General features: G+C 40.2%; 2 protein-coding genes across 2 annotated transcripts in view; both read right to left on the bottom strand.

The window, feature by feature from the left end:
• TMTC4 (transmembrane O-mannosyltransferase targeting cadherins 4) overlaps nt 1-23,280 on the bottom strand; it is a 52,599-nt gene extending 29,319 nt beyond the window's left edge. The window contains exons 1-5 of the mRNA XM_039730477.1: nt 23,181-23,280; nt 20,756-20,971; nt 16,121-16,236; nt 13,946-14,162; nt 9,869-9,956 (exon numbers count right to left, since the gene is read on the bottom strand). Coding sequence (XP_039586411.1) covers nt 9,869-9,956; nt 13,946-14,162; nt 16,121-16,236; nt 20,756-20,917 — 583 coding nt within the window. The 5' untranslated portion in view covers nt 20,918-20,971; nt 23,181-23,280. The remainder of the gene's footprint in view (nt 1-9,868; nt 9,957-13,945; nt 14,163-16,120; nt 16,237-20,755; nt 20,972-23,180) is intronic.
• A 57-nt stretch (nt 23,281-23,337) lies between these two features.
• Nucleotides 23,338-23,848, bottom strand: LOC120512306 (translation initiation factor IF-2-like). The gene is made up of 2 exons (XM_039730433.1): nt 23,839-23,848; nt 23,338-23,795 (listed from the first exon to the last, which is right to left on the bottom strand). The coding sequence occupies exons 1-2, from the start codon at nt 23,846-23,848 to the stop codon at nt 23,338-23,340; spliced, it is 468 nt and encodes a 155-aa protein (XP_039586367.1).
• Between the last annotated feature and the right edge of the window lie 413 nt (nt 23,849-24,261).

Genomic DNA, 24,261 nt, shown 5'->3' with positions numbered 1-24,261 from the left:
AGTTCTTCTCTACTGCTAATGCAGGTTTGACCCTCAGTGCTTAAAGACAACTGCAATAATGGTCTGTGGGAAGGGTAAATTGCAAGACTAAGATATTTCACCAGAAGTAGAAACCTACACCTAAGCTAGTGCACTAGGCTTCCTTTGTAACTGTCCATGAGCAGAGGATGCCTTTAGGGGTTAAGTTACCTAGCTAAATGCAGCTGAACTCCCTTCAGAGCTGTAACTCTGCGCTGATGATACAGGGAAACCAGTACACCACCTCAAATGTTGTTGGGGTCAGATATAAATCGTAACCATAAGTGTGAAAAGGATCTGCTGACATTGGCCTTCTCTTTCATTTTGAACCGGGCTACTTCTTTTGTAACAGAGAGCTCCAAACTTTTAATACAAATATGTCAAAGAACAGGTTTTGAGTTACTTCTAACCTAAAAAAACCCTTTCTTACCTAAGACTTCTAAAACTTCAACAGAGTGAATACTAAGATGTTTAAGATTCATCGTTGCAATACACAGAGGGCATTTGATCCTTCTCCCTCCACTCCAAATTATGTCTCCAGAGATGAGGTAAAACTTACATTAGAGGTGCAAATGTTACAAAAGATAAAAGAAAGTCTTCTTTTAGGAAAGAAATCATACACATCTGAATAATGAAAAAAAAAAAGGGCAAGAAAATACAAAATACATAATGACTAAAGAGACATTGGAAGTGGAAAAATTAAAATGCAATGGGAAACTCCAGCCCACATCAATTATACAGAAGAACAGCTGAGAGTTGTAACTCATGGAGGAAAGAGCTTGAACATTCCTTCTATGAGTACGGCTAAGACAGAAAGAATTCTAAATACATCCCTTCAAGGAGCTTTTCAGACTCTGCAGTACAGTTCAGCCAGTTCTTGAGAACCAGTTTTGGTGGGTTTTTTGTTTGCTTCTTTGTTTTGGCATTTTTGCTGTTGTTTTGGTTTTTTTCTAATGTAGAAATCAATAGCACAGAGTATGCAAGGATAGAAGGTAAAGTAATTGACTGTGTTCACAAAATGACCGTCAGTCATCCTCAGAAAATGTAAAAATGAAAATAGTGAAGACAGCCAATGGACTTTTACTGTGTTTATGGAAGCAGACTTTCTTCCATTGAGAGGTTTCTTCTTCTCAGAATCAAATTCTAGTGGGAAGGAGTCAGGACAACTAAGCACTTCTCAGAGAAGCAGTATTCAGTACACAAATACAAATTATCTTAACACAGAAGATTGTAGGAAATATATATAGTAAGAGACCAGCTGGCAATTCAGAAGTGCTTTGATGATTCAAAATATAAGAGTAATAGTAAAAAGGGAACTAGGTCAAATCATCAAGGACAAATGTAAAAGCAGCACATTCATACAGAAAATCTAACACAGAAAGTTCACATTGCAAAATGAGAAAAGGTAATGTATGTAAAGAACAAATCCCCACAATTCCACAGATATATTAGTAAGAAGAGTAGTGAGGAAGGAGTTACTCCAATATTCATTGAGAAATAAAATGGGCAATGCCAAGAAAATGGAAGTGTTCTGTGCCTTTTTCCTTCATTTTTTCCCCAGAAAGGTCAGTTGCAATCAGATGGCAAGTACAGCATCAGCAGAAAGAGAGGAAGGACAAAAGCAAAAACAGTGAACTACAAGACAAAATTCATAGAGAAGTTAATCTGTTTTAAATAACAATTGGTTACACTCACTCAACAGGTCCTATACAACCCAGAGTAATCTCAACTGTTACCTCTCAGAAATCATGAAAAATACATGAGAATCCAGGAATCTCAAATAAAATAAAATAATGCCTACATATCTACTTTTGAAAAGGAACAAAAATACAAAAGGGTAGACTACAGATACAAAGCTAAGCTGACTGGTGTCATGGTTTGAGGCTGGCAAAATGTCAAAATTACAAAAAAGTCACTACACCTAGATAAAAATATTTTCTAAGTGACACTCTAAAACATAAAAGAATATGATTCATTGTTTGCCAAAAATTTTAGTCATTTATATAGAACTAAGTATAACTTTTGACTTGGACAGAAAAAAAAAGTCTTCCTGACAAAAGGAAATCTATAAGCATCCTATACCTTGACTTTGCAAAGGCATGAGAATAACACTGGAAGTAGTGTGAAATATGCCACAAAAAAGAAGGGCTGTATGAAGTTGTTATAGAATGGGTATAAATAACAGCTGGAAAACTACGGTAAGATACCAGCTTGCTGTGAAAAAAAGTAAAGATGACATTCTGTACTGGATTCTTCCTTTGTCCTTACTCCATTTAGATATCGGAATAAGAAATATGCTTATTAAGACCAGAAATGCTGCCAGGCTTCAATGGCCAAGAATCATACAAAGGAGGTCAGAATTCCATTGACAAACTGGAAAAAACACAGAATCATATGATAGCTTGGTTTCAAAGGCACCTTATGGGTCATCTGATTCCAACCCCTTGCCATGGGTAGGGACACCTTCCATTAGACCAGGTTGCTCAGAGTGCCATCCAATCTGGCCTGGAGAAATGGTCCAGCCAAATAAAAGAAAACAGAAGCCATTCAATAGGCACATGCCCAAAGCTGTGTGTAAAGAAGTTTTTCTTTGTGTGAACATCCCAAGTATCAGATGCAAGAACTATTTCAGCATGCCCAGCAAAGTCAAGCTTAAGCATAGACTTGCAAAGATGATAAAAAACACAGTGAAAGAGAAATAATGAAGGTCCTAGATACTGAGCATTAAAGACCTTCAGTAAGGTCTTTGACACAATCTCTCACAAGATCCTCACAGAGAAGCTGTTGCTGAACAGGCTGGATGTGCAGACAGTGAGGTGGACTGAAAGCTATCTGAATGGCTTGTCCAGAGGGTGGTGGTGAGTGGCACAAAGTCTAACCAAAGGCCAGTATACTCAGGGGTCAATACTGGGTCCAGTCCTCTTCAACATCTTCATTAATGATGTGGATGCTGGGGCAGAGGGCACCCTCAGCACATTTGTTGAGGACACCATGCTGGGAGGAGTGGCTGATACACCAGAGGGTTGTGCTGCCATACAGAAGGACCTTGTCAGGCTGGAGAAATGGTCTGGCAGGAATCTCATATGGTTTAATGAGGGGAACTGCAAAATCCTGCAGTAAAGCCTCCTGGACAATTGCCTCTAGGTGACCCTGTGTGGGCAGGTCAGGTCAGGTGACCTCAAGACCCCTCCAACTTCAAACACTCTGTGGTTCTGTAAACAAGATCTCCTGAAAGGCACAATCTCTGTTCCTTTGTTTTCTTTTGCGGGCTCAAAAAATCGACAGTTATATACAGAATTGTAATATTATCAAAATTCATCAGTGATTAAACTTCAAAGAGAAAGAATTTTAATTAAGAAACATTTTATTTCACGCTTGTTCCTGGGTCAATATGCACAACACCCTTCCATCCCCACCACCCCCTGTCTCAACTGCAGAAATCTCAGTAAACTAGGCTGGCAAAATAGATACAAAAGACCACCATTCAGCAATGCCTTCAATTTCATCTTTTTTTTAACAGTGAGTTGAAAATGTAAAGCACTGCATAAGTGCTTATTATGAGATATACACATGCCAACAGAAGTAATCAGTCCAACAAAGCATATTCCCCTAATATGGCGCTGCTTCCCACCAGAAAAATCTTGTGTCAGAAAACTAAACCGATCTCTGATTGGCACCTGTGCCTGGTTGAAACTGGTACACCATATTGTGAGTGGGCATTTTGCCACTCTAACAGATGGACAAAATTGTAAGCATGCCAAAGAAATAGAGTACTTGCTTATTTTTCTTTTAAACTGGAAAAAATATAGTGTTTCTACACAAACCCAAAAAGTGTTGCTCAGATGGTCCCTCTTTAGGAATACATAAAGTCTGAAAGTTGAAGGGATTCAAAATAAAAAAATACCTATGTAAACCATAAACAAGCCATGGGAGCTCCTTCATTCAGACTGCTAGACTTGAGTATAAGCATTTCTAGGGCAAGGATGCATACACAAAGTGTTGTATAGTGTTGAATTGACTGATCCTAAATTTAAGAGCAACACACTGACAGTGGAGTTAAATACTAATCCTATTTCAAGAGATCTTATTTTCTGGTGTCCTAAATCCACAGGTCAATGAAAACAAACTCCTTAGAAGTGAAGCGTATGAAGAAAACGCTACATTTAAACTACCAAGCTTAGTTATATTGTAAACCAAAACTAACAATATCCAAAGAAATTACTATCAATTCAGACACTTTAGCATTCAGCATTTCCTTCTTCCAACCCTGCTGAGCAACTTAAGAGTCAGCCAGGTGACAGCTTGGAGCAGTTTATGGAGTCACCATCTTCAGGTGAAACACAGCAACTGATTCTGTGAAAGCACCTACTCCTCTGAAGGTTAAAGCAAAGTAAGTTATATTGAGCTCCTGCAGAAGTTTTAATTTTTAAATGAAATGGATCACAAACACTCAAATGTATTCCATTAATGTGCCTTGTCTGTGGGGATGGTGTCTTCCAACTAAACTGCTACAAATATTCTTCTTATCAAGCTCTAAGAGTTCCCTGCTCATGAATTGTTAAGCAAAGGGGGAAGAATTATCTAGTCTTAAAAGATCACAAACAAATCCACTGTTAGAATTAAATTAAGCCCAAGATCTCCTTGTGTATCTCCAAATGTACGTATTACTGCAGTTCAGCTCAGTGTTTCACTTAATATTGATATTAGAGTAGGAAATGCCATTCCTAAACATATCCAGCCATCTCAAACTCATTACCTAGAGGCCACAATGAAGGAAGTATCTATCCCCTGAATTACAACATCTTGGAGAAGTGAAAGCTAGCTAACATTACCTAGAGGCCACAATGAAGGAAGTATCTATCCCCTGAATTACATCTTGGAGAAGTGAAAGCTAGCATTAATTCTACCAGAAAAAAAGGTCATTGTGTTTCCTCAGCCAACTAAAATCATAAAATTGTTAGGTTTTCCACTTACAACTATTCCCTCCCAATGTGTTCAAATTGCTAGGGCACATAGTTAAAAAAATCAGGGCTCACATGTTTAACAATAGTAAATACCTCTTGACCAATTGCACAATAGCTAACAAATTCCCCATATCTTAGTAATGATCTTTTTCATACAGGAGACTTAAATATTTGTTTCCAATCTGTAGGAAAATTTCCATAATATAAACCTCCAATATTCACAAAACTCATCGCTACTTTGCATGCTTTATTAAATTAGCAATGAACTAGTAGATGATTGATTGACATCTACACAGAACAAAACAAAACAGAAACACACAGCCAATTTTTAGATGTCACAGCATATGAGCAAAGAGCTGATCCCATATTTAATATCTGCACCACTATTATTCACATGGACCAAGTCATGAACTCCTCATTTTGCCTCATTCAGAGACTGCCAATGCAGATGGCAAATACATGCAACTGGATCGCTGTCAAAACCGAAGACAAAGGAAGGCAAAAAATGAACACTACAGCAGTTTTAAATTGCCTTATGAATTCCCAGAGAAGCTGCATTAAAATTCAACAAAGTTAATAACCCACAATTCCCTTCAGAACATACCTAAACAGTTGTCAGCTCTTGCTGTCTCCAAAGCCTATGCAGTGGATTTGTCCCCACAGTTGTGTTTAAAACAGCAGGACAGAATGAGAACAACAGATTAGTTCCTTGCAATTATAAATGTTATCCTTTCAAAGATGCTAACTTCAAAAACGGTATACTGGGAAAAAGTAACAGAATTGTAGAACTTCAGTAAGACATAATTATAGCCCACATAATTAAATGCCTATACTTAAAAAAAAAAGAAAGAAAAAAGAAAGCTTCAGATTCTGGCTAAAATAAACTGTCTACCCAAAAATCCACTGAAACCACAAATAAATCAGGTAAACAAGCTGCAGTATATCTTGAGCTTTACAAAAACCATTATTTCCCTTTGGAAGTTTTCCAGCCTGACACTGATATTTTTCTGATCTCCTGACTGTTTTCACTATTACATATACTTTCCCCATAGTACTTCCAAATCCTCCTCAGACATTTCACGAGCTCCTACTCCCACGCAAAAAAAATTTATAAATCTTTATATTCATTTTCTCAAGTGAAAAGAAGCACCAACCAGTCTCCCACATATGATTTTTGACCCCTTTTCTTTAAAGAATGACAATTCATTAACTGTGTCTAAACTATTGAAACACATACAGATTTTTTCAATTCAGTCATACACAAATTTCACATTGCCTTGCTGAAAGAATAGCCAGGTTCTTTATTAAAAGCTTGGATAACCTTTCTGCTAATAGCATTGGGATGCTGCTGGTAGCCAAACAAGATATGTTACTGACCCAGCCGTATCAGTAGCATCACATCAGGCTTGTCAGTGTTTGTTTTACTTAGATGCTCACTTAATGTTCACAAAACAAAAACAACCTGGCATCAAACATGTTTTGGTAAGCATATTCAAAAGACAATACAAATGCAGGCTACAAATCTTGATGGTCTTAAGAGTTCTACCCTCTTTAAAGTGGTCCAAAAGAGTCACACTACAATGTGTCTATTTGTAACAATTAAAAAAAAAAAATCAACCTTTGATAATTCTTCTCCCACTTTTTGTAAAAATTTGGTGAGCTAAGCTCTATATAAATGTGACAGCCAAATCCAGGAACAAAGACACACGCAGTTGACCTACAGTTTAGGGCCATGCTTGCCTTTAATATACAAAAAGCCCAGCAGAACAAAAGGAAAAAGGATGTTGGTACAATCCACTTTTGTGTAGGATCACCACAAAGCACCTCTATTTCATTAGGAACATAAACCTGATACCTGAGGGGTTTTTTGGTTGTTTTACTAAAAACCCCTGAGGGATTTTTGGTTGTTTTTTCCCCTCTTTTTCTCACAAACAAACACTATTTCACAAAGATAAATTACCTTCTTAGCCTTAACCTAGAAAATTATGCAATAACAGCTCTTAACTTGCTCTAGAACTAGCAACATGCATTGGGAACATCCCAGACATTCCTGATCTTGAGGGTTTGACATCAGAAGACAACATTCTAAAAGAAGGAAAAGTACTTTTTCTTTGCTGCTTAGGAGACATTGTCTAAGTCTGCTTTTTAAATTATATGTGCATATTTTTAAAATGCATGTTCTTATATTCACAGTGAGACTAGCTTCCATTTGGGATTCACTCCCTCAATCTATGCAGAATCAAACTCAGCTGAAGTCAGATAAAAGTTCTTTACTCCTTATTTAACCTATCATTTGAGAGTACCTAGAAGAACTGGTCACAAAAAATGGAAATTCATACCAAGGGTAAAACTTTTTATTTACTTTGCAAACCCACTGAAGAGCCATATTCTACCACAGTCACTTCCCCATATTTGGTTACCTTTTCCTAAAACCTTTCATACAAAGAATCACAGGAACAGCTCAGTTTGGAAGGGGCCTCCAGAGATCACCAGGTCCAATTTTTGCAGGAAAGGGAGCCTAGACAAGATCACCTAAAACCCTGTCCAAATGCATCTTGAAAATCTCCAGTCATAGGGAATCTACCACATCTCTGGGGAGACTGTTGCAGTGATTGATTGTTCCTGCTGTAAAAAAATTCTTCCTTACATCAGAGTGAAACCTTTCCCAGTGCAACTGCATTGACTGCCCCTTGTCTTCATCGTGTAGCTCCTTGTGAAGAGAGCCTCCCTTCTCTTTGTGGCTGCACTTTCCAACACAGACACGGCCCTTTCCTACATAAGCACTCACATTCAAACAGCTGCAGCCTGGACAAACCTCCCCCATCCACAAAGGAAAAAAAAATAATAAGGGCAGCAAGAAAAACTGCTTGTGGTCTTTGGTGGAATTCAGCTAGATGGATACAATGGTGGAGAGGATTGTTTGGAGGGACTGTGACAAGCTGGAGGGAGTGGCCTCGCGAAAAATCAAACACAACACCATGCAATGATTAAGGCCGGGGCAGCAGCTCTGCAGAAAAAGGTCTGGAGTGCCTGGGTGATAAGCTCCTGGCTGATGAGTCAGTAGTGTGCCTTTGCAGCAATCAAGGTGAAAGATTCAAGTACGTATCTTGGATACAAATTCTCGTGTACAGAGGAAGTCTAAACTTCTTCAAGAAGTCGCTGAGGGAAAAGCAGGCAGTGAAGGTGACAGTAAACATTGGAAACTGACCTGAAAGACAATGCTGGCAGACTGTAATTTTCCTTGGCAAAATTGCTTAAAAGACATCTGCTCCCCTTTTATTATGTAATGCCCAATAAAAATCAGCAAGGGCTGGTTAGTATCTTGTCTTTGCAACATTTTCCTTCTTCTGTATCAATGACACAAATTTCAGTCCAAGAATATTATTACATTAACACTGATTTCTAAAAGCTATTAAGCTTTACCCTCACAAGTTGAAGAATATCCTTAACCAGAATACACATCCTTAATCATTCTCAAGATGTCCTCTATAGCAAAATAATTAGAAGGTCCTAATGATGACAGTGGTCATCCTAAGAATTTGGCTCTTGAGTCCTTCAAGCAAAGATTATTGCCCCTGCAGTATAACCCTACCTGTCTACGAGAGACACTGGAAAACAGATAAGGCATTTTTGATTGGTCTATCTTACTCTGCCACTAATAGAAGAAACATCATAAGCACAATCACATCCAATAAAATAGGTGAGAAAAGAATAAACAAACAAGCAAGAACCCAAGGCCAATTTTCATCAAGAAATCATTAGCTCAGTTGAAAGAAATTAAACCTACTCAAAAGGAAGAAAAATATATCTAAAGTAAACAGGAACCATCCTAAGTAACATTTGAAATGGCAAGATAAACTTATTCTATCAGCAATAGAAATATGTACAGTAGTTCCAAACAATCCAAACTGAACCAGCAGGAGCTGTTCATGGCATCTCACAGCTCACTGTGGACTAACTCACCCCCTCAGCCCACACAGAGGTCTCTGTGATGCCACAACTATGCTGTTAAGCCAGATCACAAAGTCAGCTCAGGTACCTCTGAAATACCCTGCCAGCTCTGGTTAATCATTACAGACCATGCCTGTGGAACAACAGACAAGCCCTTCCCAACACAGCTCCTTGTGGCTTCACCAATGAGTCCTGTATTTTGCGTGGTAGAGACATTCAGGTACCAGACTGCATGTCCTGCAAAGCTTTCCGCAGTCATGAACTCGTGCTTTCCTGTGTGCTTGTTTAACAGAGCCCCAAGATATTTCTCCACGACTGTATTTGAACTGCCAACCTGCATTCAGATCAAACAATACCAGAGATCTGAAAGCTCACTTGAAAAAACATCGACCAAGGAATTGTTCCTGTTAAACACAGCTGTCTTACAAAAACTGTGAGTAACACTATATTCAGCATTATATGCCAGCAGTTGCATATTGCAGGAATCCAGAAGGCTTAGTCATAGGAATAATTCTTTGCAATTCATTAAAAATACAAATAACGTTCCAAAAAGCTGACTCCCATTTAAGACATCCCAACATAATGGCATAAAGAGTAGTAAAATATTTAAGCATGTACATTTGTAAGTTTGATTTATTTCTAAAATACTTATTAAAATACTTCATTAAACTTCTAAACAATAAAACATTTAGCAAATAAGCCTATCATGAAGTAGACTTTGCTTAAATTAAATTCAGTGTTTAACAAGAATTAGGGAAAGCAACCTTTTTAAAACTTCTAACAATAAGTAGCTGTTAAAGCAGGTTTAAAAAAAATATATTTTGTGAGGGTAAACAAATCAATCTGACATTTTAAATTTTGCTATACTTCACTGAAACGTACAAATACTGAAAATATACACAATAGGAAATTAAAGGGGCAAACAGAATGCTTACTTTCTTTAAATGCTTTACAGTAGCCAAGGAATGACAACAAGAAGAACAGGGCACACAGTAGGTCTGCTCTGCCAACAATCCCAGCAACCTTTGAAAAAAAGAAAAGTAGTTTCAAATGATCAGATTTTTATTCTTAGAAAACCTGAAGTAAAGGAACGCATACAAAATTAAATATATAATAGAATATAACTGTATCACTTTTTTTCTTTAACTGGGTGTGGTGGATTAGTTATATCCAGCTTTTTATAGATGCATCCTATTTTTATTTGGTATTGCTTAGTATCAACTACATAAATAATTTGGCTTTGGTTTATGAAAACTGTAGTTTATGGAATTTTTTTTAAGAAATGAAGGAGGATTTCACTGCATAAAATTTAGACTCTACACAATTCCATCTGTTTTTTGGATCAAATTGCATTTCTTAGAAAACTTAGAAAACATCAAAATATAAACCAGTTTGGGTTGGAAGCAACTTTAAATATCATCTCCTTCCAACCCCTCTGCCTTTCACTAGGCCAGGTTTCTCAGAGCTCCACCCAACCTGGCCATGAACACTTCCAGGGATGGAGCATCTAAAGCTTCTCTGGGCAAACTGTGCCACTGCCTCACCACCCTCACACTGAAGAATTTCCTCCTAATATCTAATCTAAATCGACTCTCTTTCCATTTGAAGCTATTACATGGCTTGGAAGCCAAACATCCTGAACCACAATTAAATTGGCAGCTCTGCTGAAACACAAATCAAAACTGTTCACTTTCAGAAGACAAGCCAGCCTTCAAATTTCAATTTGAGCACTCAGAATGGACAAATACCTTCCAGCCTGCAGATTCAGGGAAAAAAAAAAAGAAAAAAAGATTCCCCCTCTGGCAGTCTTTTGTGTTGTATTAACTGATGGCATTAGAGCTACCTGCAACTGCATCTTGAAACAGAAGTTGTACTAATGCAAAAGAAAATGAGAAGCACATCCTGGGACCTCTGTACTCGAGATCTGTGCCAACCCATTTAAATCAAGTGCAATCTCAGGGCTATCTGTAAGCTTTGCTTCAAGCCCCTAAACTGTATTTACAATAACTGGCTGAGACAGAGCAAGACACTTTTGGGTCTTCAATTCTCAATTACACAAGTGTCAGGATAACACCACAATTTTTTTGTGAAAATCATGACATGGAGCTGGTAGGGGACTGTATAAGCCTGATGTAGGAACCTCACTAGAACATACACGCACAGCAAGGATCATGGAAATACCCCCTATTTTTCAGTCTAGCTCTGCTGCCTGGAGTGCTGAGTTCCATGTTTTTGGGAGATGTACAGAAGCAGGGCAGAACAGCTACATGTTTTTTTTTTTTTTAAATTACTTTTTTGTGATCATATTTCAGGGATAAAAGCAGAAACTTCAGTTCTCCTATAGTATACCAGTTGTGCCATTTTGTGTGTGGAACAGAAAGAGGAAAGTAAAAAGGAAAAGGGCATTTTTTGTGTCAGGGAAACATGATGGAGCAACTATTTCCAAATAACATCAGAGAAAGAGAAGTGTAGAGGCATGACAGTATGACTGATTCCACTGCAGAGACTCTCTCCCACTTTCACCCTCAGCGTTACTTAAGCACTGTGAAAACAGAAACTGTTGGACTCCTAAACTCAGTACAGAAGAACTTCTTGATTGATCTACAGCTGTGCACCTAGCTTCTCTGCTGCTCCTTCTTCTATCATACAAAGGAATTATGAGAATTAACTCAATAGCTGTGGAGTGCTTTGAAAGGTGAAAATAATGAAGTGTCATTCTGCTTCGGGAGCCGCTCTTCCTAATGAGATAAAAGTTAAGGTGAGCTGACACAATTTCGAAAATAAATGTCCACTTGTTACAGCAAAGAGATTAAGGGGCTAATAATGCACATGGCCTCAGATGACCCCAACAGCAAAACGTTACCTAAAATGCAAGATAAGGCATATAGATTCTGGAAATAAAGCAAACAAAAGAAAAAAAACAAACCAGTTTTAAATTAGTATCAGATATATTCTTGTGCCCATGATTCATTTAGCATTTCATCACTGAAGTGTTACAAAGAATAGGCCTTTTTTAGAGCAGACAACTATAGCACAAGAGTATTTACTTGTAGGTAGAAAAATTATAGTGTTTTCCTCACATAGGTACTGAAAGCATTACACCTTTCAGTATCTGTTTTACATGACAGTTTGTTTCACTGTATAAACCAAAAACCCAAAGCAGCAAACAGACGGATTCTTCACAATTTTATGTCACAATATGTCATCTCATTTCAAAACCAGGATGTCGGATACTTGAAACTCACAGGTTTAAAATCATAAGGAATGCTTTCTGAGAGATGCTGCCAGACACACACTCATCCTAGAACTGTAGCAGTATAAATGACTTCTTCACTGGAGCAAGATTTATTATTCACCATGTAAATGATTAGAGGTTTTTGTTCATTCCTGAATTTTAGAAGAGGCCTGATATATAAGCATGCTACTTTTTCCCTCCTCTTCTTCCACTGTTTGCCTGAAACATTTGCAAGTCTTCAAATATGCAAGGAGACCACATCACTTGTAATTTATTTGACATGACAAAGGGTTTATTAATATTCTCATGCTGATTTAAATACATTTTTAAAGTCAAATGGAATGCAGAATAAATTTATGGATATTGATAAAAGGGTCAATAGTAGGTCTGCTCCAAAGCTGAGACTCAAGTGAGATTTCTCTTTATATGTCAGAACATCAAAAGCACTGAAGACTTGTTTTACTTTACTCTGACATCTAAAACTGGTTTTGGAGAACAAATACGAGGGGCCCTTCTGACACAGTGCACTCTCACAAAGAAGTTATTGTGCAGGCGAGTGAACACCAGAGAATGATTGTCAAGATGTTTTAGCCACACTGCCAGAAAAGGTGGCAGATTACTAATGCATAACAACTTTGCACCATCTCTAGGTCTTCAAAACTTGCAAGGTCTCCAGTCAGCTGAGAGCACAGCTTTCAATAACTTTTTCCCTACCAATCGTGTGCAGAGCAAATGCAAGAAGCCAAAACCATGGCATATTGTGCATAAGTGAAAAATCATATTCACATATGTAGAATGTGCACTGTAGGATTTGCTGTTCATTGCTAGGACAAAATCAAAATCACAGCTAGTACTTTTTCTGTAGCTCACACCTTCCAAATTCAAACAAATCCCCCCAAAATTTCCCTTATTGTGATAATTTTATATTTGATTTATTCATTATCACACGAGATAAGAGATCAGTGATGACATTCAACAAGCCCACTAGCATAGGGCCATGAGATTTTCTCAGCTGCAAGCACAAAAGAGCTTTTTAAGAACACCATCTTCTTTTCACAGAATTCCCACATTAGGATTTTGTGTTTTGGTCAGATATTTTAATTGATTGCTATACATGTGCCATGCTTCTATTCTGCATCTTTACATCTTTGCTTCTGCCTGCAATATTAAAGTGCAGGCAATCACTGTCAAATTTGTGTTCCCCATGTACATAATTACAGACTGAGATTAAAAAAAACCTCTTTAATCTTCTCCTTCACATTAAAAATATAAACCCAGTTTGATCTCTCACAAACAGGATGATTTCCAGCCCTTTAATCACTTTCATGGCTCTTCTGAGCACTCTCCAATTTTTCCAGTGTTGTCTTTGCAGCATGGATGCAAAACTGAATGCAGTACTGTACTAGTAACATACAAAGTTCATAGAGTGCCTCATCTCTGATTTTAAAACTCTTTGCTTTTTTACCAATGCGAATGGGAATGAAAAGTAATTAGAGAAATCCAGGAGGTAAGGAAACTCTGTAGCATAGTGCTATCCTCCTTTAGTTATTATACTTGAATGATTTGTGTTCCTTAATAAGGTCTAGCTCGGTGGAATTACAAGCCTTGGATGTACTAACCATAATATTTGATTGTTCTATTAAGACATGTGCCAAGAGAAGTGTTAAGAATATCTAAAAGCAATCTGTAGAGTATAAGGCTACGCCAGAATTAATTAGTCAAGATGGTCAAGAACTTCTAAAATAAAAATCTCTGGAGATAATTATTCAATACTTACACACTCGGTGTGCACTGGATGTACAGCAAAGAGCAAAGCAGCAAGAAGAGAGGACTTTGGAGCCAGGTTTAGCCGTCTTCCTTTATTGCTGAATTGCAATCCACCCAATAATATGGAGAACACATCAACCATCAACACTGAGATAGTACAATGCAGTATTATGTTGATGACATGGAAACCAACTGGGTAGAAGCCTCCAGCAAAAAGGTAATTAATTCTATATAGAAACAAAAATATTAAGGCTAGGAATTACAACAATGGTTAGAAAAAATACAAATAGAAACACTAAAAAAACCCATAGCAGACATGTGCACACAAAAGTAAAGCGGATGTCTCAGTACAGAAGGCATTACCATTTAGGCACAAGAAGATAGAAACAATATCCCAGTCTTTAGGCAACGTATTCCTAGGGAATATCACATGGATACAGTATCTATCCTCTCCAAACCCATACCTTAGTACCATTTTTTAAATCACTCTCATAGTTACTTAGAACTGGCTTTTGGTCAACAACGCAACTTCAGTGTTGCAACACAGGAGTATCCCGGGAATAAATAACCCAGCCCACTAAGGGATACCCCTAGGTTTAAGAGCAGCCAACTTGACGAAATTATGTTAATTAAATCCACACAGCGAGGAAACGAATATGCACTGGGACTATGATTTCCACTGACATACTTTGTGAAAGAGGTCCTAGCATGTGGGTACAATCACTATCTGCCCAGAAAGTAGTCAGCACAGCTTGGTGACTGATTTGTGAGACTGGTTAAAGACACATTTCATACAAGTAGTAGAATCAGAAGGAAGTGTAAAAGCGAAAATACATTCTCAATTCCTATTCAAGACAGGAACTCTGCAGCAAAATGGAGGCTGAGAAGAAAAAGGGGAAACGTGCTAATATCATTGCACTTTTATCAGTAGATAAGATACACAGAAACTTAGAATAGGGGATTTTACACAGTTCTTTTGGTCAATGTGCATCTGGCATAAATGAAACCTATTTAAAAACTTAACCTATTATAAATATGATGCACATAAAGGCTGGAGCTTAGGGAAATTAAGGACATCCCTTTCTTTCTTTGAAAATAGCATTTTATGGACCATCTCCACAGGCTCATCTATATTTTCAGATATAGTAATGATTGTATCCCAGATCAGTCTTTAAACAAACCAGAATGTTATTAGAGATGGAATATACCCTAGTGAAAAGAAAAAAACCAGCATGTTCTGTGTAGTGCACTGAAAGCTTTAATAGGTTTAGGACTCTGACACGTTCTATGCAGTTGCTTATTTTTTCTTGATGAAAACATGAAGAAAGCCCAATAGACAGTGAAACCCACAGTGACAGGTACGTAAAACACTGACACTACCCTAAAGGGTCAAAGCTTTTGCTTGAATATAAGGACTAAGAGTGGGAACACTTCTGCACTTAGCTTGGCTTGGAATGGGCAGAACAAGCATCAAGTCCCCACTGACACCATTGAGTCACAAGGGGGAAAATAAAGAAATTAAGATTGAATCCTCAAATATTCTCTGCATTACTGTGCCAGATTTCTACATGGTCTACTGTTTGCTCAAATCTTTGCGTAAAAAACATGAGCTAAGCATCTACAAAAGTAATCCTTTTAAACCTTTAGTTATTTGACAAAACCTGCAAGTTATATATAGGTAGACATTTTACTAGATTCTCAGACACTTGAGTTAGAATATTGGAGTGAAGAGGTGGGAAGATTATAAGTGTGCTGATGGAAAAAGGCCACAGTACCATGATGCTATTTATAAAATAAACAATTTGACAGGTCAGCAGGAAAGCAGAGAACAGAAACTACAATAGCAATGCAAGTGGCAGCATGGCTAAGTGAAGGGAACATACACCTTGATGATGTGACATACTAAATCACACTGCCCCTAGTACCAGGTATGGAAGGCAAAATCTCTGAAAAGTAGATATAAATACAGAATGTCAAAATAATGAATATTTTGGGAAAGAAAACATTGGAAAATTAAAACACCATTTGAGATTAAGGTAGTGAAGTCAAAAATTGTATTCTGGAAAGGTATCCAACTACCCTCCAGCTAGTTTGTTCTTGCCTTTTTTATTGCCTTCCCCCTAAATTCAATTAAGTCAATACAGATTAAAAATATTCAGACCTCAAGCAAAAGTACAAGTCTCACCTGAAAGTTAGGACAGTTAGCGGTCGATATGACTTATGACTGGTATTGCTGCTGAGTTTGCTACCCCAAAAGTCATGATACCACAGGTCACCAAGTGGGGTTTCTGCCCTGAGGTCCTAAAAGAAAACAAATTACCAGATTCTTAAAATTTTTCCTTTGTTCAAAGCAGCTAAACCACAAACAAGCTCTAACTAATACAAGCTCATGCTAAGATGGACATAGCAGGAGTTTTGTTGGCTCACTACTGACATCTGACCCACAGTACCTAAGTTTGCAATGAAAGTCAAATCTTGAATGCCTGTCATTGTAAAGGTCATGATCCTGGATTCTCTAAGTAGGCATAACTACATGAAATTTAGAGCTATATTCACATCAATTTATAATTTGATCAATAGCTGAGATATGGAACACATAAACCTCCTTACCCCATAGTTTTGTAAAAAGCCTTTGAGTTTAGGTGTGGGTTATCTTGCAAAGAAGGCCAACTACATACTGCTGCAAAATAGCCATTTAGGCATTTTTTACCAGTTCAGTAGCATAACTACTAATGAAAGCATGAAATCAAGGAGCCTAAAGGTAGGGAACAACAATTAGTTCTTTTTGAAGCCTTGCTTTGCACAGGATTATTCAAATAGTTGAGGTTGTTTTAACACTCAATACATGAAATCAAGAATCAACATCTCTACATACTAATCTAAAAAATTAAAAGACAGAAAGGTAATGAATTATTTTAATTTGGGGTGCAATAGGGGCCTATAAAAATACCAATGCAAAGAAAAAGTCTTGCTTGCTCTTCTCTTTTTATATCAAAGCCATGCTGATAATAAAAAATCCAAATAATGTAGGCTATTAAATGGAAAGCATACACTTTGGAGAAAAAATAAGGATCTTGCTAGCATCTGTGTCAGTTTTTTAGGAGGACAAGCTTGGAAGTTCAAACTAACATAGACCTGCCCTTCTGCTTCCCTAGTGCAATTAAATACCAATTTATGCTACAGCAAGGTACATGCAGGTTAAAGACACTTGAGAGAGAACCTAAGAACAAAACTGTACTAGTCAGTACTACTCCTGTAACCAACAAGTTACTCTACCCCCACCTTCTGTCTTGAAATTATTTGAGACCAATGAACCAAAGGAGGTGAACAAGACACTGCAAACACAACAAAGGAGACAAACAGGCTTGCTAGCCCCATGGAAGGTCTTACAAACCCTGGTGCCCCTCTCTTATATTCCCACAACTCCATCTGCTTACAAGATTCCCACATTGCAATTCCCTTGGTTTTATTAATTCCAGTTCCTCTCCAATGCTGCTATCACCTCACTTGCTTCTATAGTGTCTTGAGCACTCCTGTGGTCTCCAGTACCTTCCATCTCACCCTCAGTCCATGCCTTGTTTTTGGCTTGCATGTACTCCCAAATTACAGCCAAACTGCTGGACCCTGATGACTGCTGCTGCTAAACTGAACTTAAAATAACTAATTTTTCTTGCTTCTTCAACAAGAATATGCTCAACATATTCTGACGTTCATCCATACAAATGTATAAATAAAAAAAAAATCCAAGAAGAGATTTCTTTCTATAATTGGATCAAATTTGGCCATTAGTAGTCAAATGAACAGAAGTATTCTCTAACAGGATACTAATCAATGCACAGAAAAGAGAGCAGGGCTAAAACTGCAGTCTGAAAGAACCTAGACTGCAGCTGTCAATTAAGGCACTCTCAGGGAAATTCTTAAGAAATCAAGACTCACAGGGGATGCTACTTGGGCTTAAGAATTACCAAGGTGAACAATTTCTTCACGCTCTCACAGATGTTTCTACTGCCAAGTAATAGCTAGAAATTTCTTTCTTCTCCCAGAACTGTAATTTTAGCCTTAGGCATCTAAATTCCTGTTCCATTCCTCATCGGTATGCACAAACCCTAAAGGTCATAATTTGACTCTCAGAGCAGGAACACACTCAACCAGCAGCTCACTAAATCGATACAGCCAGCTTTTTCTGGGGCAAGCTGGGACAGGGATGTACACCAACATCTACTGAAGTCTTTGTGCTCTGCAGGGGACAGTTGCCAGAGGGTGGTGTGGCCCTCAGACTGTTTTTTCAACCAGCAGCACTGCTCCTTATGTACATAAGGTCTATGAAAGACATACTTTTATAAATGTTAGTACTGGAAAAGAAAAGTATGTGTTCCATGTCACAGATGGCCTTCAATAATGTGAGATGGGAAATGTACAAGGCTTGATTTCCCATTCTGCTATAATCAGCCTTCTTTTGTCTTGCATCGGAAGAAGGCAGAAAAAGCTGAATGCATGGAATTACTTAGTGATTAGATTACACTTCCATATGACCTAAAAATCTTCAATCATGTATCTTGCCCTTGTATCCAAGTTCTGCGAGAAAGTTTCTTACATCAATTTTCCTACTTAGTGAACTTACCCTAAAATGTCTCTTCAAGAGACACAGCTGTTTAAAAGCTACATAAGATTTTCTCTTTAAAAACTAAAAGTAGCTATCAAATAATCTCTAAATATTTGATTAGCAGCAGCTTACAGAGAGCAGAGTTCAAGATTTGAAGAAAGGTCAGTTTTTCTGTATAAAGGCTTATGGAAATGACATACTGTGTCTGAAGCTCTGCTTAATCCAACTGTTTGTCTTGCCAAGCTAGTAAATAAATAAAGACAAAAGCCACTGCTGTGTACCAGTTAAAATGCTGCTTAAAATGATAAGAAAGCATCTGGAAAGCAGCCTTTAACTCCAATAAAATCTAATAATGGAATGCTCCATGACAGGATGGGGATGGGGTCACCTAAATGTGTATCTTTTGCTAAAAAAAAAACAATAAAAGAAATTAAAGATTGGGATGATGGCAGCTAGCAAATTAACAGAAAGGCATACCCAAGAAAATACTACAGTAGCAATGCTCAGTAAATCTATAAAATTACTTCAACTGCTGTCTTTCCTATTAAATAGGAATAAAATATGCTATGCTTTGTTCAATAAACTGTGCCATTTCTAGATAATCTCCTTCCCCATTAAACTGGTAAATTCATTGTCTCTGCATTTTTCTTGTGGATTTCGAATTTTCATATATCTATATGACCCCTGTGTTAAAATTATATTGCCATAAAATCCTCATTTAATTTCTAGAGAATAATAGAGGATTTTAATGTGAGAAATAGAAACAGCCTACCAGTTTTTCAAACATACAGACTACATATGAATTAATTTATTTAAGCAGTTGGTTGAATTTCTCAGCATTGCCAACAGCTAGAATCCTGGTGCAAATTGTTGAGTTGCATAGATAAATTGAAACATTTTTAGCGTAAAGACTGAAAGAAATGGAGAAAGAATACAAGTGTGGAAATTGCACATTACCAAAACAACCTGCTTTGTTTCAACATCAGTCTATTGTTCATTTTTTCAAGAAATGAAAATATTATAACCAGGTCCCAAATAAAACTTTGCAGAATGAAACATTACCAGGAGTGTAATCTGAAATACAATACTACTTTAAAAAAACCCAAACCAACAATGCTGTAGGTTCTTAATTTGTCTACAGTATTCTCTTGAAAGCTTTGAGATTTATTTCCAGGTTGACAGATGTATTTTCCCCCCATACATTTATAACTGAAGATATGATGACTTACACACACATAATAGAAGTTTGTCTAAGGAAACAGTAATTCTGCATGATTCTAAAAGGAACACTGTGATAAGTTGCCTCTATATCTTGTGCAAGGAGAAAAAAAAGTGAATTGTGTTCTAGCAGTACGAGTCTCCAGATTATCCTCTTTGTAACCCATGGCTTCAGGAAGACAGAACCAACAGATGAATGTGATTATTTTTATCCTGTGCTTTTCTTTCTAAATGCTTAACAGGTACCTTCCAGAGCAGCATAAAAGCTGTAACACCAATACCCATCCATGGGCATGGGCTCACTCACTGCTACGTGTGATCCTGAGAAGTGTCTGAGCAACTGAAGACACTCCACTGCTCAAAGTCAAAAGAATCTCAGTTAGAGGTGTGTTTGAATCACACGTTAATTTCTAAGCATTTCAAGGTCTGTTCATTGCATGTGTGGTCAGCTTTAAAATGGAACACGAGGATACTCCACCTCTATCTCAAAAAAAGTACTGTTCTTCCAGGAACTTCAAGGGGAAAAGGAGGGAAAAGGGAGCTCTGCTTGCTCCTGTAACATTTTTATGGTATAAACTGCACCTGAAAACTCCCTGCACCCTACATGATGCCTTAATGATGCCTTATGTACCTGCAACCAGACTAAGCTTATTCACTGGTCTGATTCTGTGACCAGAGAAGTTCTGTGAAGATAATGAACAAAATCTGCTATTAACATCCATGAGTATCAGAAAAGTTTACTGTACACTCTTACTTACTTAGGAATGAGCATAAAATTAGACCTACTGGCAGTCTTGGTGTGCAGGTACCCTTAAACAGGCTTAACTTTAAAAAACACCAAATAAAACAAAATGGAAAAATGAAGTTAAAAAAAAAAAAAGTAATACCCAAAGGAAGCTTACTAGGCTGAAACTTTTTGGGCCTATTTAGATCAATTGTTGCATTATTTCTTTTAGTATGACCATTTATGCCAAAGGGTGTGAGGAAAAGGAGACTAACCTTATTATTGATGATGGCTTCAGAATCATCAAAGACAAAATCTCCATCATAGCTGTTAGCAAAACAGAGGAAGGAAATTAATGCCACAACCATTTTAGCCCAGTATGATGGAAGGAGGAACCATGATACATCATGGTCCAGATTAGGTTCCATTTGTGCCATTCTGTGAAATACTGGTTCCAAGTTGGGAGCTTCAGCATTATGTTGGTTGAAAATCTGGAAGAAACACACACAAGTGCATGGTTACAGCTCTAATTCACTAAAAAAGAATTTTAAAAGAAAGCCGGCTTGGGAGAGGCAGTTTCATATAACCTTACTTTTTTTTTCTCAGTGCCTCTCATAGTTACTGGGACACACCTAAACATAATTTTGTACTTCAAATAAGGAAGTAAAGGCAGAATTTATCATGGTTGGAGCACAGAGATAAATTCTTAGATGCTAAGGTAAAACTTTGGCACAGACAAATTTTAAAACCTAGAGCAAATCACTTTCTTGTTTTCTTACTGTTCTTTTCAAGCAATACAAACAGATGCATCAGAGGGACTGTGAAACATTTATAAAGCTCTGTGGAAAGTGATAAACATTATCATTTCCTACCACGTTTGAAAAGCAAACATTGTCAATTGCCAAAAGAGCTAAACTCCCTTCAGTTAATCAGATTGAAGGACCTAGTCTTACACATTCCCCATGAAAGGAATTCATACGAACATCACAGATAGACATATGGAGGTATCAGTTAATGGACTAGGCCCTAAAATCTCAACAATTCAAGCAATGAGACAGCAAGACCCATAGAACTGAGATGGGACTAGTGTTCATGAGATCACTCAGCACACCTCAAGGGCAGCTGAAGTTCCACTGCTGTGTGGGCTCATGAGGTTGTTGAGGCAGATGAAAAAGACCCTGCAATCCAAACACACTGAGTGATACATCAGTGTAGAGGTACTGAGGCTGGAAGTTACACCCATGAGCCACCTTTACTCGGATGGGTCTCTCTGGATGCTCCAGAGCCAGCCTTCTGTCAGGACTACTACTCTGCCTCCGCTTCTCGGGTGCTCAGACGCTGCTATCAGTGGTCTTATTATCAGGAGCTGGTATAAACGGCAAGCGAAGGAAGTTATGAAAGGAAAACTGCAGTAAAAGCTAGGCAGAATAGGGATTTTTTATTTTGTAAGCCCAAAGAATGACAGGCACATATAGTAGCCTATCTTAAGTTTCTTATTATTGATTTGCTTATTAAATCAACTGTCGCACTCCTGAAAATATTACATTTAATACCTTCATATAGAAAAATAGAGAATCTAGAAAAACAGCTCCAGTGCACCCCTGCAAACATTGCATTTAAGGTCTTTGCATGGTCTAGGAAAACAGCTCCAACCAAGCATCTGGCTTCTAGAGCAGAGCTGACCATTAGAGCTGCTGCAGCAATTGCCTTGCTTTTTGCAGTACCTCATTCCGGTCCCCGCATATTCCCAATTCCTGCTCACACACACGTGCACAGGGATAGGCAGTCCGCCCTGCCACACCGGTGCCCCTCCTCTCTTTGGAGACCATATGGCGCGGCTCCCAAATTCAGGTAAAGTCAGCAGCCTGGAGCTGTGCAACCTGAGAGGCTGGAGCTCCCCGGCTGGGCAAAGCAGCTGCTTTACGAGCAAAACCTTTTCTCGGAGCAGTTCACCCTTGTGTAGTTTGACGGAAACAAAGAGAGAAAGCGTGGCTGCTAACTGAGGGAAGCGCACGGCGTTGCTCCCAACAGCACCGATACCGCATCAACACGCACCACGCAATTAAAATACTTCATCTACTCCAAATTTATTTCGCCCTCAAAGTTTCTCCCATTACGCTTGCTCCATTTACCCGGCGCACAGCTACAGCCAGCGCGGTTCCCCGCGGTCCAGGAGGCCGGTCCGTGGGGGCTCCCTCCCCGGGCAGCGGGCACCCCGAGGGACCGCCACCTCCGGAGCGCCGGGACGGCGCCTCCCCGCCGCCCTCTCCAGGGACAGGCGAGCCCGACCGACCGGAGAGCACCCTCGCTCACCGCGGGCACCCAGCCGCGGCGCGGCGGGCACGGTGCCGCCCGCCCCGGAGCGCCGGGCCGCGGGGCGGCTCGCACCCGGGCGGCGCTGCCCCTGCCCGGAGCCGCGAACTTGGGGCGTCCCGGGCACCCGGCGCGCGGTCCCGGGAACGGAGCCGGAGCCCGCTCGGGAAGTCAGCGGCGGCTTCGGGGTAAGGGTCGAGGCTGGGAGGCAGGCGAGCCCCGCCGGGAGTTTGGCGGTGGCCCTGCCCCGCTCGCCGCTCCCCTTTTGTCCTGGCGGCGACGGCTCCGCCGGAGGAGGTGCCCCGTCCCGTCCGGCCCTCGCCCCCCGTGCCGGTCCCGCCGGCGGACGGGCACCGGCGAGCCCCCCGTTCCCCCGCGCGGCGTTACCTGCGAGGACGCGGAGCCCGCGCGGCATCTCCAGCCGGGAGCGAAACTCTCCCGCCCGGCGAGCCCCGAGCGGAGCGGCCGCCGGGGGAGGGGCCGCGGCTGCTGCGCCTCCGGGAACATCCCCGCAGCCCATTGGCCGCCGCCCCACCCCGCCCCCCTACCGGGCGCTCACTCGCGTTGGGCGCGGGGCCGTGCGGGTCGCTCCCCGCATCCGCAACTCCGCACCCGCGCACAGGCGGGGCCGGGCGGGTCCTGGCAGCCCCCGGTGCGCGCCCGTCCGCCCCGCCCCAGCGGGGGTCGTAGTCCCGGCATCTGGCTGGCCGTGGGGTGGGGGGCGGCTCGGCTGAGCCGGGAGAGCGGGGGCCGCCCGGCAGGACCGCGAGCACCGCGCCCCCCGCTCCTCTCGCACAGGCGGGGTTCCTGCGGCGGCGGGCGTGCGCGGAGCCGGAGTGCCCCCGGGAAGGGGATCCAGAGCCGGTGGGGCGGTGGCAGAGATGGGTGTCGAGGTCTCGGTGGCTGGGACGGGTGGCGGGTGAGCTGGCAGAGCGTCCAGCCTCTCTGTAAGAGGCTCTCCTCCTGCTGGGGTTGTTGCGGGTGCTCTCCGCAGGACAGGTACTGTAAGGAGAAAAAGGCTGTATCAGGTGCAGTTAATTCCTACGTTTAAACATCACCGCGATTTCCTTCTAAGAAAGTGTGATTAAGCATTAAACTGGTAGCACCAAATGTTCGGCAGAAGCTTCTCTTAAAAAACCCCATTAAAACCTTAATATGCTGAAATTGAATGAGAACTCCTGGCTGCCTGCCAGGGAGCGACGTACAATTTGGAGTGGGATTTTTAAGATGTTTGCATTATCAAGCGTCAAATCAACAAGGTTATTTCATGTCTCCTTTGAGGCTTTAGCTCTCGAGTGGAAAGGCTGCTTTGGGAGGGCTTTGGTGGTTGCCCCGTGACTGCCTGCTGACACCTGCTCCGGAACATCTGCTCCGCAGCACGGGCAGCTCGGCTGCGTGCGAGGCAGCAGCTGAGCCAGCACAATTGCCAGGCTCGTGTGTTATTCAGCTGTATTTGTGGAGCTCCCGC

The sequence above is a fragment of the Passer montanus genome, unplaced genomic scaffold (genome assembly GCF_014805655.1).
Source record: "Passer montanus isolate IOZ18808 unplaced genomic scaffold, ASM1480565v1 scaffold72, whole genome shotgun sequence".
Classification (NCBI taxonomy): domain Eukaryota; kingdom Metazoa; phylum Chordata; class Aves; order Passeriformes; family Passeridae; genus Passer; species Passer montanus.
This window is presented reverse-complemented; position numbering and strand designations above follow the sequence as displayed.